The sequence below is a fragment of the Acipenser ruthenus genome, chromosome 6, assembly GCF_902713425.1.
Source record: "Acipenser ruthenus chromosome 6, fAciRut3.2 maternal haplotype, whole genome shotgun sequence".
NCBI lineage: Eukaryota > Metazoa > Chordata > Actinopteri > Acipenseriformes > Acipenseridae > Acipenser > Acipenser ruthenus.
In genome coordinates, this window is record NC_081194.1 from 82,097,981 (window position 1) to 82,114,190 (window position 16,210).

The following is a 16,210-nucleotide window of genomic DNA, read 5'->3' on the forward strand; positions in this document are numbered from 1 at the left end:
GTATATAGCAGTGACAGGTTGTGCTTCCCTTACTGTTGTGTATATAGCAGTGACAGGTTGTGCTTCCCTTACTGTTGTGTATATAGCAGTGACAGGTTGTGCTTCCCTTACTGTGGTGTATATAGCAGTGACAGGTTGCTCGTGGGATATGCAGCAATGCAGGTTGAGTGAGCCTAGTTAGGCATTCACTACCGTCACACCACTTCTATTCTTGGGACATGTTGTTTCAATTCATTTGATCTGCAGTAAGACAGCTGTGGCTGGTGGTGTATCCGGGGTACGACTCCCCCATGCAGGGAATGTATTTAAATGAGTTCTGTAGTGTTTGTTGAATTACTTCCCTATTATACCAATTAGTATTGTATCCCATTTGCCAGACACACAGTATATGCAGGGGGTATAGTTTTAATCCAATCAAAATAAATACAGCCTGGGATTTGACTGTGTCTATTTTCAAGGAAAGATGGGTTCTGTGAGAAATAACATTTTCCCTGGCTGTGCCTCCTGTACCTTGAGTTACTTTTTTCCCCAAATTGTCATGGCTGAATAATAACACGCCACCTGCATGAATATTCCTTTCTGTCTGAAGAGAGCCATATGACTTCTTTTTCTCCTTGCCTAGGTAACTATCCGAGGCCACCAAATTATGGAGGGGCACCAAGCGCCAACTACAGTGGAGGAGGTCCTGGCATGAGCAACAGCTTGGGTATGAATGCCAGCAGCCCGATGCACGGGCAGGGTCCTGGGCAGCCCTGTGGCTCCATGCCCCTGGGCCGGGGGCCAGCCTCAGGAATGGCCAGCAGACCGTACCCTGGAAGCATGAGCAACATGGCTCCCAACTCTCCCAGCATGCCTCAGCAGGCCGTCCAGGGGATGGGCCCCCCTCTGCCCTCCATCAACCGCAAGGCTCAGGAGGCCGCTGCTGCCGTCATGCAAGCAGCTGCCAGCTCCGCCCACAGCAGGTTAGTGTAACCGTGGAGACGGAAGCGTGATCCATGTTCAGTTTTTTTGTTTTGTTTTAGTTCACTCTGAGGGCTGAGTGGATTGAGATTTGTTGGTCTGGAAGTCTGCTGTTAAAAACAAGGCTGTAAAACATTAAGAGTCATTCCATCCCACCACAGTATAGTGCTCTCCATCCATGGCTGGCCCAGAACAAGCCACGATAATGCAGTAAAAAACGTCCATCATCAAGCCCATCTTGCGTGGTCAGTGAATGATCACTGCTAACATCGCTGGGTGATACAATGCTGAATGAATGAGCTTTATAGCTGATCATGCTGGAGGTTAGTAACCGGAAATTCGTTTGCACAGGAGATGAGAAAGATTCCTCATGGGCAGTAAAAGACCAAACCATGTTTATCTTAAAATCATTAAGAGGACAGGAGCATGGATGAATGTGCAATTCCACCAGTGCTGTTGCCTCTAAACTGCTAATATCTCATGAACCCGTTAAAAAGAATAAATAAATACAAATAAAACCACCATTTCATGCCACGCTATTTTAATCTTGAATCAATGAGAGAAAGGACTGTATTTTTTCACAGTAAAAAAATGGCTTACTTTACTTCAGGGTCTGAACATATTAAACATAATATTTATAAAAGCAGAAAACAAATCGCGTTGGCACATTCAAAATTGTTATTATACAACAAATGTTCCTAAATATTTAAATGCTTACTTGAAATACAGTGAATGCTAAATTAACACAGTAATACAGAGCCCGACGCAGATTTAATTACAACACAGAGACGAGCAGTGGAATGAAGCCTCACAAAGCTGCTCTTTTATTAGAGACCAGCAGTGGAATGAAGCCTCACAAAGCTGCTCTTTTATTAGAGACCAGCAGTGGAATGAAGCCACACAAAGCTGTTCTTTTATTAGAGACCAGCAGTGGAATGAAGCCTCACAAAGCTGCTCTTTTATTAGAGACCAGCAGTGGAATGAAGCCACACAAAGCTGTTCTTTTATTAGAGACCAGCAGTGGAATGAAGCCACACAAAGCTGTTCTTTTATTAGAGACCAGCAGTGGAATGAAGCCACACAAAGCTGTTCTTTTATTAGAGACCAGCAGTGGAATGAAGCCACACAAAGCTGTTCTTTTATTAGAGACCAGCAGTGGAATGAAGCCACACAAAGCTGTTCTTTTATTAGAGACCAGCAGTGGAATGAAGCCTCACAAAGCTGTTCTTTTATTAGAGACCAGCAGTGGAATGAAGCCACACAAAGCTGTTCTTTTATTAGAGACCAGCAGTGGAATGAAGCCTCACAAAGCTGCTCTTTTATTAGAGACCAGCAGTGGAATGAAGCCACACAAAGCTGTTCTTTTATTAGAGACCAGCAGTGGAATGAAGCCACACAAAGCTGCTCTTTTATTAGAGACCAGCAGTGGAATGAAGCCTCACAAAGCTGCTCTTTTATTAGAGACCAGCAGTGGAATGAAGCCACACAAAGCTGTTCTTTTATTAGAGACCAGCAGTGGAATGAAGCCACACAAAGCTGCTCTTTTATTAGAGACCAGCAGTGGAATGAAGCCTCACAAAGCTGCTCTTTTATTAGAGACCAGCAGTGGAATGAAGCCACACAAAGCTGTTCTTTTATTAGAGACCAGCAGTGGAATGAAGCCACACAAAGCTGTTCTTTTATTAGAGACCAGCAGTGGAATGAAGCCTCACAAAGCTGCTCTTTTATTAGAGACCAGCAGTGGAATGAAGCCACACAAAGCTGTTCTTTTATTAGAGACCAGCAGTGGAATGAAGCCACACAAAGCTGTTCTTTTATTAGAGACCAGCAGTGGAATGAAGCCACACAAAGCTGTTCTTTTATTAGAGACCAGCAGTGGAATGAAGCCACACAAAGCTGTTCTTTTATTAGAGACCAGCAGTGGAATGAAGCCACACAAAGCTGTTCTTTTATTAGAGACCAGCAGTGGAATGAAGCCTCACAAAGCTGTTCTTTTATTAGAGACCAGCAGTGGAATGAAGCCACACAAAGCTGCTCTTTTATTAGAGACCAGCAGTGGAATGAAGCCTCACAAAGCTGTTCTTTTATTAGAGACCAGCAGTGGAATGAAGCCTCACAAAGCTGCTCTTTTATTAGAGACCAGCAGTGGAATGAAGCCACACAAAGCTGTTCTTTTATTAGAGACCAGCAGTGGAATGAAGCCTCACAAAGCTGCTCTTTTATTAGAGACCAGCAGTGGAATGAAGCCTCACAAAGCTGCTCTTTTATTAGAGACCAGCAGTGGAATGAAGCCACACAAAGCTGTTCTTTTATTAGAGACCAGCAGTGGAATGAAGCCACACAAAGCTGTTCTTTTATTAGAGACCAGCAGTGGAATGAAGCCACACAAAGCTGTTCTTTTATTAGAGACCAGCAGTGGAATGAAGCCTCACAAAGCTGTTCTTTTATTAGAGACCAGCAGTGGAATGAAGCCACACAAAGCTGCTCTTTTATTAGAGACCAGCAGTGGAATGAAGCCTCACAAAGCTGTTCTTTTATTAGAGACCAGCAGTGGAATGAAGCCTCACAAAGCTGTTCTTTTATTAGAGACCAGCAGTGGAATGAAGCCTCACAAATCTGCTCTTTTATTAGAGACCAGCAGTGGAATGAAGCCTCACAAAGCTGTTCTTTTATTAGAGACCAGCAGTGGAATGAAGCCTCACAAAGCTGTTCTTTTATTAGAGACCAGCAGTGGAATGAAGCCTCACAAAGCTGTTCTTTTATTAGAGACCAGCAGTGGAATGAAGCCACACAAAGCTGTTCTTTTATTAGAGCCCAGCAGTGGAATGAAGCCACACAAAGCTGTTCTTTTGTCCCAATTTAGGCTGGCATACGTTAAGTCACCTGTCTACCCCAGCCAGGCTGGGTCCGGGGGACCGGGCGTGTTCATGCAGCAACACCCAAACTACAGTCAGTCTCCCATGATGCACCAGCCAGACCAGTACAGGTAGGTAGCAGCGTCACAACACTTCCTGTGTGGAATCTTTTGCCATTTGCTGGCATGGCTGTATAACTCAGATGTACTCTGCCCACAGGAAACAACAACCTGTGTGGCCTGCTGTGTACTAACCTGTGGTGACCATGTGCATGGCTTCTGCTCTTCTTTCTGTTTATTGTGTGTTTGTTGTTTTGGTTTTGCAGTGTCTGTTGTTATTTATTATGACTTTGATGTTGTCATATCGTTGTGTATTGAAATAGTTATTGGGTGCTTGGGGGGTTTCACTTTCATCATTTGGAGTGGCATGTAGTATGCAGTTCAGTGTGATTTCCGTGTACTTCAGTTACAGCATCGGTTATTTGCAGGGTCACTGCAAGGGCGATATGCTCTCAAAGCTGAAATGGGGTTTCTCTTCATGGCACAATAAAGGCTTAAAAGACATGTACGCTGTCATCTGTGCTGAACGCGCCTAACCTGTCTGCACAGTAAGAGCTGCCTGATTTAGTATAAAATTGAACATGATTGCTGGGCACTGCAGCTGTGAAGTCGATTCTTCTTATATGTACCCTTATCATTGAGAAAAATAACTGAGAGTACTGGACCATTGCAGTGTTAGGCAGGTCCTCTTCAGTGTATTATCATTACAAAATTCAAGCTATGATTCAAACCCCAATTCAATCTTAGCCCCTCAGTAAGCAGTTTGATTTTATTGGCCGCTCCAAAATAATACACACTGGCTCTCTAATTCCATGGTGTCGGTGACAATGGACTAGCTTATATTCAGAGCCAGTGTGACCAACGTGGTGCTGGGCAGGGACTGAAATCGATTGAATCAAACCTGAAAATGCAGGTTGCTGGTTGCAGTTTAAATGTAGGCTGTAAAACAATGTTAAGGGTGTAGTGATAAAGCTTAAAGCAGCTATTTCTTGGCTCCCCACACATTGTAAGCAGCAAGTAGGTGAATAATATTTGAAATACGCTGAGCACAGCACTATTCAGAATGAGCTGGGGTAGCTCATTACCCATGCTTCTGTGGTTGGGGTGAGTGCTCTCTCGCTGCGAGGCTGAACAGCAAGCAGTATTTCATTCAGCTGTGCTCCCCACTACCTGGAGGATTGTGTGGATGGAAATTCAAACATCCACAAACCTGGGACTTGGGGGTAAAGAAAACCGAGCTATGCACAGTAACACCCATGCTGTGCACAGTAACGCCCGCTCTGTGCACAGTAACATCCGCGCTGTGTGCAGTAACACCCGCGCTGTGCGCAGTAACGCCCGCACTGTGCGCAGTAACGCCCACGCTGTACACAGTAACGCCCACACTGTGCACTGTAACACCCGCGCTATGCGCAGTAACGCCCGCTCTGTGCACAGTAACGCCCACGCTGTGCACTGTAACGCTCGCGCTGTGCACAGTAACGCCCGCGCTGTGCACAGTAACGCCCGCTTTGTGCGCAGTAACGCCCGCGCTGTGCACAGTAACGCTCGTGCTGTGCACAGTAACGCCCGCGCTGTGCACAGTAACGCCCGCGCTGTGCACTGTAACGCCTGCGCTGTGCGCAGTAACGCATGCTCTGTGCGCAGTAACGCCCGCTCTGTGCGCAGTAACGCTCGCTCTGTGCACTGTAACGCCCGCGCTGTGCACTGTAACGCCCGCTCTGTGCACTGTAACGCCCGCGCTGTGCACTGTAACGCCCGCGCTGTGCGCAGTAACGCCCGCTCTGTGCGCAGTAACGCCCGCTCTGTGCACAGTAACGCTCGCTCTGTGCACTGTAACGCCCGCTCTGTGCACTGTAACGCTCGCGCTGTGCACAGTAACGCCCACGCTGTGCACAGTAACGCCCACGCTGTGTACAGTAACACCATCACATGCCATCTGAGTACACTGAACCCCACAGTGGACATTGAAAACACAGTGAAAACCACTTCATAGAATCATAGAATCAAAAATTGCATTCTTGTGTAGGTTACTACATGATAGAAATCTGTACAAAAAACCCAGCTGAAAGCAGGTGGAAGCCTGGGAAGATATCGTCTCAATATGATCTAGCCATCAGGACATGGGTTAATGTTGCTCCAAATTCAATGTCTTCCAGAACTATTACACATGCAATAATTCTGAATTTAGAACAACTAAAAGAAACTGAATTTCAATGATAAATGTCTCTCGTTGGGCTGTGTGGTCCTGTGGTTAAAGAAACAGGCTTATAATCAGGAGGTCCGCGATTCAAAGCCCACCTCAGCCACTGACTCATTGTGTGACCCTGAGCAAGTCACTTAACCTCCTTGTGCTCCATCACAACTAATAACAGAATGAACAAGATAACAGCACTCCCTCCCTGGACAGTGAAAGCATGATTTACTTCAGGTCTGAGTTGCACCCCGTTTTGCCCTCAGAACAGCCTCAATTCACCGGGGCATGGACTCTACAAGGTGTCGAAAGCATTCCACAGGGATGCTGGCCCATGTTGACTCCAATGCTTCCCACAGTTGTGTCAAGTTGGCTGGTAGTGGATCTCTACTCCGAATAGCTCGTTCCATCTCATCCCACAGATGCTCAATTGGATTGAGATCTGGTGACTGGGCAGGCCACTGCAGTAAGCTGAATTCACTGTCATGTTCGTGGAACCATTCCTGGACAATCCTAGCCTTGTGGCATGGGGCATTATCCTGCTGAAAAAATCCATTAGCAGATGGATACACTGCTGCCTTGAAGGGATGCACCTGATTGGCAATGATGTAGTGAGGTAACCAGTGGTGTACCACAGGGATCAGTATTAGGTCCTCTACTATTCCTAATCTACATTAATGATTTAGATTCTGGTATAGTAAGCAAGCTCGTTAAATTTGCAGACGACACAAAAATAGGAGGAGTGGCAAACACTGTTGAAGCAGCAAAGGTCATTCAAAATGATCTAGACAGCATTCAGAATTGGGCAGACACATGGAAAATGAAATTTAATAGAGAAAAGTGTAAAGTATTGCATGCGGGCAATAAAAATGTGCATTATAAATATCATATGGGAGATAGTGAAATTGAAGAAGGGAACTATGAAAAAGACCTAGGAGTTTATGTTGACTCTTCATCTAGACAATGTGGGGAAGCTATAAAAAAGGCCAACAAGATGCTCGGATATATTGCGCGAAGTGTTGAATTTAAATCAAGGGAAGTAATGTTAAAACTTTACAATGCATTAGTAAGACCTCATCTAGAATATTGTGTTCAGTTCTGGTCACCTCATTACAAAAAGGATATTGCTGCTCTAGAAAGAGTGCAAAGAAGAGCAACCAGAATTATCCCGGGTTTAAAAGGCATGTCGTATGCAGACAGGCTAAAAGAATTGAATCTATTCAGTCTTGAACATGATTTCCATTACACGAGAGTAGATGTTAAAACTTCATGCTGATTTGAACTCGGCTCTCGCCAAGATAAGCACCAACTAAGACGTAGCTTTACAGTAAACTAATGTGATCCATATGTGTCCCCATCCATTTACGTTTCCTTCCATATGATGATGTAGATATCCTTCTGTCTGGTGTTAATGGCTGAAGTGTAATGCTGGCTCTAGGGATCAGCTTATTTTTGCCTCCCTGGCGCATCAGCACACACAACGGCTGCGATGCTGGCTCCGGGGATCAACCATAGTGCGGCCTCCCCAGCGCATCAGCATGACAACCGTCTGGATTGAGCTAAGTAGGGTACATCTCTGGGGTTTTCAAGTGGGCACCTTCCATCCTCAGTGTTTCGTCGACTAGCCCACGACACCTCAAGAGGGCTCGACGGTGATTCTGGCGTCCCAGCATCACCCCCCTCCGTCCCCCACTCAACTCAGCCCAGCTTACTTACCTGTACATCAGCGTTTCTTTCTTTCTGTTGTGCTTGAGAAAGAAGACTACGCGGCGATCTGATTCAAACATTCAAAATCCTAAAAGGTATAGACAATGTCAACCCGGGGGACTTCTTTGACTTGAAAAAGAAAAAAGGACCAGGGGTCATAAATGGAGATTAGATAAAGGAGCATTCAGAACAGAAAATAGGAGGCACTTTTTTACACAGAGAATTGTGAGGGTCTAGAACCAACTCCCCAGTAATGTTGTGGAAGCTGACACCCTGGGATCCTTCAAGAAGCTGCTTGATGAGATTCTGGGATCAATAAGCTACTAACAACCAAACGAGCAAGATGGGCTGAATGGCCTCCTCTCGTTTGTAAACTTTCTTATGTTCTTATGTTCTTATGATGTTCAGATATCCTGTGGCATTCAAACGTTGCTCCACTTTTATGAAGGGGCCCAATGTGTGCCATGAAAACACACCCCACACCATCACACTACCACCACCAGCCTGCAATGTTGACACGTGGCATGATGGATGCATGTACTCATGTGGTTTTCTCCATACCCTAGTCCTCCCATCAGCGTGAAACAGCAGGAATCAGGATTCATCAAACCAGGCAATGTTTTTCCAATCCTCCAGTGTCCAGTGTTTTTGTTCCTTAGCCCACTGCAACCGCAGTTTCTTGTGTTTTGCTGAAAGAAGTGGAACTCTGTTAGGTCGTCGGCTGCCATACCCCATTCGTGTCAAGGTACGATGAGTTGTGCATTCTTTTATGGGTCTTTCGGCACCAATGTTGTACTGGACTGTCAGTTGACTAACTGTAGCCTGTTTGTTGCTCTGCACAATTTGTGTCAGCCTCCTTTGGCCTCTTTCATCAATGAGCCGTTTCCAACCACTGGCCTGCCGTTGGCTGGATGTCCTTTGGGTGGTGGACCATCCTTGATACACTCGGGAAACTGTTGAGCGTGAAAAACCCAGCAGCGTTGCAGTTCTTGACACACTCAAACCGGCGTGCCTGGCACCTACTACCATACCCCGTTCAAAGGCACTTAAATCTTTTGTCTTGCCCATTTACCCTCTGAATGGCACACATACACAATCCATGTCTCAATTGTGTCAAAGCTTAAAAATCCTTCTTTAACCTGTCTCCCCTTCATCTACACTGATTGAAGTGAATTTAACGGGTTACATCAATAAAGGATCATAGCTTTCACCTGGATTCACCTCGTCAGTCTATTTCATGGAAAGCGTAGATGTTCCTAATGTTTTGTACACTCAGTGTATATCCTTGTCAGTGCCAGCAAATCACTTTCTTCATTTATTTCTCCCCAGCCAGAGTAAGGCAGTTGTGCTTATGGACTGGAAGGCGCTGGTGCTGAATCTTATACACAGAAAAATGATGGAAAATAAACATATATTTCTATCTATGTTCTTACAGTATGCTTAGCCATAGCACTGTCAGTCTGTGCAATACATGCAGTATGTCAAAGGCTGATGGCTTTAATACTTAATGGTCTGAAAGCATGTATGCTTTCTGGTAAGAGGTTCATAGTTCTGAATAGCATTTTTTTATTATTATTTATTGCCTTTATATAGCACTTTTTATACAAAGGTATTGCAAAGCACTGTACAGTACATAGCAGAAAAAAAGAACAAACCACAATACATTTGTATAGCATGTCACACATACCACTGCCATGTCAGACCATTTAAATAACAGTATACACATAATGCAAAAGCAGTTATTTTAAAGTTAAAACCCACTAAGATAAGAAAGCCATTTTATAAAAGTGGGTTTTTAGTATTGACTTGAAAACTATAACGGTCTCAGATTCCCTGACAAACGAAGACAGATCATTCCATAATTTTGGAGCTCTACAAGAAAAAGCCCTTCCTCCCGTGTTGCTTTTGTTGACCCTAGGAATAACCAGCAGCCCCGCATCCTGTGATCTCAGAGTGCGGTTTGGAAGATACGGGGTCAGTAACTCCTGCAAATAACTAGGTGCTAATCCATTCAGGGCCTTGTAAGTTAACAGCAAAATCTTAAAATCAATTCTATACTGCACAGGGAGCCAGTGTAAAGAGGTCGAAACAGGGGTAATATGTTCACTTTTCCTGGTTTTAGTCAGAATTCTAGCGGCGATATTCTGAACAAGCTGCAAGCGGGATACCACACGTTTCGGGAAACCGAAAAAGGTGCACAATAATCAATTCTAGATGAAACAAAGGCATGCATTAGTCTCTCTGCACCAGATACGGAAATAATTGGTCTAAGTTTGGCTATATTTCTCAAATGGTAAAAAGATACTTTAGTAACTTCCCTAATATGAGTCTCAAATGATAGATCAGGATCAAAGATGACCCCCAACTCTTAATTTCTAGTTTAAGTTTTGATGAGACTGCAAGGGTCAAGCTCATGTAATCCCACATGTCCTTTTAATTCACATGAACATATTCTAGCTCTCCACCTGTCTAGTAAGCCTGGTGCTTGACGCTTGGGGGCAGTACAAGTTCAGTCTTGTCATGAGTGATGCTGTGCTTCTTTCAAAAAGGCTGTTCGAGGTAAAGGCAGCTGTAATAGCTGATAGAGTGTGCGTAGCTCCTGTCAGCTATGGGACCAGGGGACTGTATACAGTGCATTCGCTTCATATCCAATCCAGGATACCTGTATACAGTGCATTCGCTTCATATCCAATCCAGGATACCTGTATACAGTGCACTCGCTTCATATCCAACCCAGGATACCTGTATACAGTGCATTCGCTTCATATCCAACCCAGGATACCTGTATACAGTGCATTCGCTTCATATCCAACCCAGGATACCTGTATACAGTGCATTCGCTTCATATCCAACCCAGGATACCTGTATACAGTGCATTCGCTTCATATCCAACCCAGGATACCTGTATACAGTGCATTCGCTTCATATCCATCCCAGGATACCTGTATACAGTGCATTCGCTTCATATCCAACCCAGGATACCTGTATACAGTGCATTCGCTTCATATCCAACCCAGGATACCTGTATACAGTGCATTCGCTTCATATCCAACCCAGGATACCTGTATACAGTGCATTCGCTTCATATCCAACCCAGGATACCTGTATACAGTGCATTCGCTTCATATCCAACCCAGGATACCTGTATACAGTGCATTCGCTTCATATCCAACCCAGGATACCTGTATACAGTGCATTCGCTTCATATCCAACCCAGGATACCTGTATACAGTGCATTCGCTTCATATCCAACCCAGGATACCTGTATACAGTGCATTCGCTTCATATCCAACCCAGGATACCTGTATACAGTGCATTCGCTTCATATCCAACCCAGGATACCTGTATACAGTGCATTCGCTTCATATCCAACCCAGGATACCTGTATACAGTGCATTCGCTTCATATCCAACCCAGGATACCTGTATACAGTGCATTCGCTTCATATCCAACCCAGGATACCTGTATACAGTGCATTCGCTTCATATCCATCCCAGGATACCTGTATACAGTGCATTCGCTTCATATCCAACCCAGGATACCTGTATACAGTGCATTCGCTTCATATCCAACCCAGGATACCTGTATACAGTGCATTCGCTTCATATCCAACCCAGGATACCTGTATACAGTGCATTCGCTTCATATCCAACCCAGGATACCTGTATACAGTGCATTCGCTTCATATCCAACCCAGGATACCTGTATACAGTGCATTCGCTTCATATCCAACCCAGGATACCTGTATACAGTGCATTCGCTTCATATCCAACCCAGGATACCTGTATACAGTGCATTCGCTTCATATCCAACCCAGGATACCTGTATACAGTGCATTCGCTTCATATCCATCCCAGGATACCTGTATACAGTTGTTACAGCTCATACATTGTAATGTTACCACACGTTGTTACAGCTCATACATTGTAATGTTAACACATTGTTACAGCTCATACATGGCTCATACTGCCTTCTGGAGGCCAACAGTTGACCATTACTACTTCCTGCTGTGACTGACCAGTTATTTATTTATAGATTTGTTATTCTTTTGTGCTTTGTGTTTAACAGGCAAAGCAGCTACCCCAGTATGAATCAAAGTGGTATGATGGGCTCAAACTCCCCCTGCAGCCAGCCCATGAACAACAACTCGGGGGCGATGAACCCACAAGGCCCTGCCTACGACATGGGCAGCAGCTCTGCAGGTAAGGATGCCAGCAAAGCATACAAGTGCTGGGGGGGTGGGGGGGTGGGGGGGTGGGGGGGTGGGGGGGCGGCGACAGTTTCTGTATCTGGGGCATACATTAACAAAATTCAAAATAAATGTTCATTTCATTCAGATTGGTGCCTTTGAGGTTGTGAACTCCCTGTTTGGAGGACAGGAGGGGGTAGTTCTGTATGACAATATGATGTTCCCAAACTGAAAATATGTTTAAAATATTGAGACCATAGACATCGGAAACAGTATCAAAAACAAAAGAAAAAAAACAGTTCTTTACTACCAGGCTCTGCATTCTCCACTCTACTTGAGATCACACATAATGCATTGTGCGCCAACGCTGCCTCATTTGATTAGCGTTTCTGCTGGGTTATAGTGGAAATTCTATACTGACTATACAAATACATTATTGAGAAAGTTTTAGTACTGCTGCAGTGTGAAGGGGACATGTCCCCTATGTCCCCCGTGTTAATGACACCTATGAGCAAACCACTGCAACACAGCTCTAGAGCATGATCCAGCTCATTCCTGTGTAAGTGACACACGGCTCTAGAGCGTGATCCAGCTCATTCCTGTGTAAGTGACACACGGCTCTAGAGCGTGATCAAGCTCATTCCTGTGTAAGTGACACACGGCTCTAGAGCGTGATCCAGCTCATTCCTGTGTAAGTGACACACGGCTCTAGAGCGTGATCCAGCTCATTCCTGTGTAAGTGACACACGGCTCTAGAGCGTGATCCAGCTCATTCCTGTGTAAGTGACACACGGCTCTAGAGCGTGATCCAGCTCATTCCTGTGTAAGTGACACACGGCTCTAGAGCGTGATCCAGCTCATTCCTGTGTAAGTGACACACGGCTCTAGAGCGTAATCCAGCTCATTCCTGTGTAAGTGACACACGGCTCTAGAGCGTGATCCAGCTCATTCCTGTGTAAGTGACACACGGCTCTAGAGCGTGATCCAGCTCATTCCTGTGTAAGTGACACACGGCTCTAGAGCGTGATCCAGCTCATTCCTGTGTAAGTGACACACGGCTCTAGAGCGTGATCCAGCTCATTCCTGTGTAAGTGACACACGGCTCTAGAGTGTGATCCAGCTCATTCCTGTGTAAGTGACACACGGCTCTAGAGCGTAATCCAGCTCATTCCTGTGTAAGTGACACACGGCTCTAGAGTGTGATCCAGCTCATTCCTGTGTAAGTGACACACGGCTCTAGAGTGTGATCCAGCTCATTCCTGTGTAAGTGACACACAGCTCTAGAGCATGATCCAGCTCATTCCTGTGTAAGTGACACACAGCTCTAGAGTGTGATCCAGCTCATTCACCAGCATTGCACCTGAGGTTTGGATCAAAGAACCAGGCCGGCCGATATCTGTATTTCTAAGATGTAAGAGCTTTGCCCAACGCAGTGTTGCAAGAGTTGGTATGGTGTTCACAAAACAGAAAGAAGATTCAGGCTTTCATGGTAGTTGAAAATGCAATGCTTCCTATATTTTAGACAGCTTATATTTGTATTTTGTATTTCCAGAACCTTGAGTAACTATATTAATAACTAAATATTGATAGTATTTAGACCCAACACTGTTCAGATCAATTGAATAGACACCCATGAAATCACATAAAAGATTATATTTAAATTGAACTATTCAGTATAGCAGATAAAAACAACAACAAAAAAATCATCCTCCTGGGCTTCAGTCCCTGCCAAGCTAAAAACATTCAGAGTGACGCTAGTTAAGTCACTTGATGTGTCTAGAGCCTTTGTGCTGGGTTTAAACTGCATTCATCAACAACCGTATTCTCTGATATCAACAAAACACAGTAAAAGAAAAAAAAGTCTTTGGGCTGTGATGAAGAATAACTTCTAAATAACAGAGTGTCTCAGCTAGTGCCTTGACCAGTGGGGTTCTTGGAGTGTTTTTGAAGTTATGAATGAAGTATTATTATAAGCATGTGCTGTATCAGTCGCAGCGCATGTTTATAATATATTGCTATTTCTTTTTGTACAGTAAGCTATGCCAGCTGCATACCTGTTAGACCCTCTCCACGTGAAGGAATGCCCTTACAATCTAAAGAATCAATGCCTGAGTTCTAATTTGAGGTTAAGTGTGCCTGGGGCTGACAGACCATTTGCATACCCTTTGGGCTGGAATGCCAACCCTAATTAAACTCGTCCTACAGTATTATAGAGAATGGTAAGGCCTGACATTACACTGGAATGAATATGATAGGCAAGTAGTGCCAGAGCACAAAGACTCATACCTCAAGGGCTCTGTCCTGCTTAATAATTAAAGATTCATGTGCATTCGCAATAGCGGAAAGCAGCTTGGGCGTCATTTTAAAGAGAAGAGCAAAGGAGGGCAGGTGTTTCAGTCGTTTGTTCTGTGATGTCATATTTATAGTAGCACAATTAAAAATTATGAAAAACACTTTGAAACAGAGATAACGTTACATTGTAATGTTTTATTGAAATAAAGTAAAGGATTAAAACACAAGTTAAAATTGGTGCGTCAGGTTGATGTTGTGCTGTAAAAGAAAGTATTTCTGTGTTAGAACAGTATAGGAAGTACAAATCATTTCGGTGAACTGAAAAAAAATATATAATAATAAGACAAAACAGGACCAAGGCACATTCAGGGTTCTAATTACAGCACACTGTTGGGAACATTAATAATGAAATCTGTCCTGTCAGGTAGTGGGTTGTTTAATGTGCGTTTGCTCTTCTTAGAAATGAGGATTCGCTTGCAGAATAGCTGGCACATTCCTAACGTGCCCCCAGCGCTGCTTTTATAAATAGCTCTAAAACTGGCAGGCGACACAAGCAGATCTCACAGTGCTTCCTGTGCCATGCTGCTTTCTTGGCATCCCCTGCTGCCCAAACCTAGGACCAAGCTCTACATATTAGCCCATTAGCTCTGCATTTTGTGCTAGCGAATTCATTGGAGTCCCTCACACTGCTGGAATTAAAACTGACCACTTTGTAAAACATGCTAATACACGGATGTGGGCAATAAGCTTTGTATTGTGGGCAATCTGTGGAGTTGTGGGATTGCTTTACTGCATGCACACTGTGCTCATGGTACACAGACAGAGCCATGGCATTTCCAGCAGAGCTGTGTAACTGAAGTGAGTTGAACATACCCTTAGAGATCAGGCTGTGGCCGGTAATGATTGTGTTCCTTTCAAAGGTCCCACCTAAAGCAATCATTCTGTGGCTTCAGTATACGAAGGGTGATGTGGCCAGTGTTATTTGTATGTTTTAGTGCAATGATGCTTTACATCTGGGTTCCAGTACTACTCCACAAACGCATTTAATTAACATTTAATAGGACAGATATTGTTCATAAATGAAAGGTTACTAATTTCCTCTTCAAGAAGCTGCTTGATGAGATTCTGGGATCAATAAGCTACTAACAACCAAACAAGCAAGATGGACTGAATGGCCTCCTCTCGTTTGTAAACTTTCTTATGTTCTTAATTAAAAAGAACCCCTTTTTTATTAGGATATGATATATCACTCAGCAGGGAGGTTTTTAGAAAGGACATAGGAGTCCTGAGGCTATGTGAAGAACCTGAGCTCATGGTGCAAGTGTGCACACAAAATCAAAAGCCAGTTATGTATATCTTATTTTTCATAAATTACAAGTTTTTTTTTTTTAATTCCATGCTTTGTCTTTATGATTATTATTTTTTTTTTGTAATTTACTTTGATTTACTCCAAAACAATGAAAGTACAGTAAATACATTTTAAAGTTTCAATCGGATCTCAAGGACAATGCAACCTCATTGACTTGAAACAGTTTTTTCATCGTTTGCAATGACAGACTGTTATGAATGAATTACCCAGAAACAAAACCGTGTTTAATGTTTGTTGAACATAACATTTGTAATTAACACACTTGCAAATTGCAGTCAATGACAGTCGAAATATGCATTAATTAAACATGTGTTTAGAAATCCACTCACATGAAAAAGGTGATATAATTATTTGGATTGTACATGAGTGGTTTGTGAACAGAGAAAATAAACAGCCGTTAAAGCAGACTTTGTGAGGTGAGACACCAAGCTGATTCCCTTCAGATGAAAATTCAGTGTGGTGCAGCTCTGAGTACAAACACAAACCCAGACAATTCAGTGTGGTGCAGCTCTGAGTACAAACACAAACCCTGACAATTCAGTGTGGTGCAGCTCTGAGTACAAACACAAACCCTGACAATTCAGT

General features: G+C 43.8%; 1 protein-coding gene across 1 annotated transcript in view; it reads left to right on the forward strand.

The window, feature by feature from the left end:
- The window catches only part of LOC117410998 (AT-rich interactive domain-containing protein 1B-like), a 245,014-nt gene that overhangs the window by 198,777 nt on the left and 30,027 nt on the right, over positions 1 to 16,210 (forward strand). Inside the window, exons 8-10 of the mRNA XM_034017988.3 lie at positions 623 to 962; positions 3,824 to 3,946; positions 11,844 to 11,977. Coding sequence (XP_033873879.3) covers positions 623 to 962; positions 3,824 to 3,946; positions 11,844 to 11,977 — 597 coding nt within the window. The remainder of the gene's footprint in view (positions 1 to 622; positions 963 to 3,823; positions 3,947 to 11,843; positions 11,978 to 16,210) is intronic.